Below are 1,548 nucleotides of genomic sequence, written 5' to 3' on the forward strand. Positions count from 1 at the left end.
GGGGGGACGCTTTTTAAATGTAAAATATCAAAATTTTCTTTACTGCATTGGGTTTTGATATTTAATATAGTATATTTATTGTGTTTAGATGTTTTCAGGAGAATTTCCACTATGTAGGGCTATTAACTCTGTGTTAACATCCTGGAAAAATGAATTTATAAGTGTAACTTTGGGGCCTCAGAACCAATTACAGTGATACTTCGGTTGTCAAACTCAATTCATTCCAAAGTTGTGTTCAAACACTGAAAACTTTGAGAACTCAGCATATTTTTCCCATAAGAAATGATGGAAAACCAAATAATTGATTCTGAGGACCCCAAATCAGTTGATTCCTATAGGAGCTTGGCCAAGCCGCTGCTATTTTGTGAAAGTTTTTTAGGGAAAACTTCTAAGGAGTAAGATGTTCACACACAAAAAAACTATTCTAAACAAAGTCCAATATAAAAGCTCAACAAACCCCAATAACACACAGGATGATGTTAATTATTGAATAATATTTGCAGAACAACCACTGGGAAAAAAATTAACGGCAAGAACTTTCTGATACATAATGTGGTGTTTAATAAAGCAGTACTCAATACAACTATGACTTAGCACAAGTTTTAAACATCAGCCCTACTTATATTACCTGGGAAAGTTGTCGCAATAAATTCTTTGAACTCCTTTACTTTATTTTCATCTTTGTCCATATTAATCTTGGCTTTCAGGTTGTATACATTACCAAACTTGTTCTTGAGTTGCTGAGGACTGCCTATGCATGTGAACCTTCCTTTTACCATGATGGCCAACCTGGTACAGAGGGCCTCACATTCTTCCATGCTAGGGAGGCAAAGGAGTTATGACTGAAAAGATTTTCTTTTAAAAGGGAAATTCTGTAGTTCAAGCAGAGCCACGATTACAAGGTAGCCTTTGCAATGGGTATTGTAGATGATCAACACGGATGGCCTAGTATTGCAGATTATCATCACTAAAGTCATCATAGTGAGGGCTTTAAAATTCAAGTCAGCTAATGCTTTAGTCCACAATAGACAAAGCTCCCTGCAAGTAGAAAGAAAATGTTTGGGAAATGTTGATGGCAACATGTATACATGTGTGCTTAATACAACTGAATACTGGATTGGTATAAGATTTTTAAGAGCTCCCAGTAAAATGATTAATTAAAAAAAATGAAAAAGAAAAAGCTCCCTCACTTTCTATATTCCTTTAGAATTCATTGGAGATCCCTGTAGCAAATTCAGAGTAATTTACCCCCTAGGTAAAGTTAGTAAATTCATATCCATGCTCTCTCGATTTCTGCATACACAATGTAACTTCTTATAACTCCCCACCAAGCCTCTCAGTGGAACATACCTCTGGGAAGTCATTATGATAGCTTTTCCAGTTTTACAGATCCGTGTAACTGTGTTCCTGACCAGGTTCCAGCCTACTGGGTCCATGCCAGCAGATGGATCATCCAGGAAGATAACCGAAGGCCTTCCCATTAGGGCAATAACAGTACTCAGTCTACGCTTGTTTCCTCCACTTTAAGGGCAAGCAAAGAAAGAAAAA

At 36.8% G+C, this 1,548-nt stretch overlaps 1 protein-coding gene across 1 annotated transcript in view; it reads right to left on the reverse strand.

Moving 5' to 3' along the window:
- LOC101660058 (phospholipid-transporting ATPase ABCA3-like) overlaps positions 1-1,548 on the reverse strand; it is a 206,495-nt gene that overhangs the window by 5,104 nt on the left and 199,843 nt on the right. Inside the window, exons 23-24 of the mRNA XM_045285074.1 lie at positions 1,351-1,521; positions 629-819 (exon numbers count right to left, since the gene is read on the reverse strand). Coding sequence (XP_045141009.1) covers positions 629-819; positions 1,351-1,521 — 362 coding nt within the window. The remainder of the gene's footprint in view (positions 1-628; positions 820-1,350; positions 1,522-1,548) is intronic.

This window comes from Echinops telfairi, unplaced genomic scaffold (assembly GCF_000313985.2).
Source record: "Echinops telfairi isolate 266 unplaced genomic scaffold, ASM31398v2 ScPeMD7_5;HRSCAF=22, whole genome shotgun sequence".
Taxonomy (NCBI): Eukaryota; Metazoa; Chordata; class Mammalia; order Afrosoricida; family Tenrecidae; genus Echinops; species Echinops telfairi.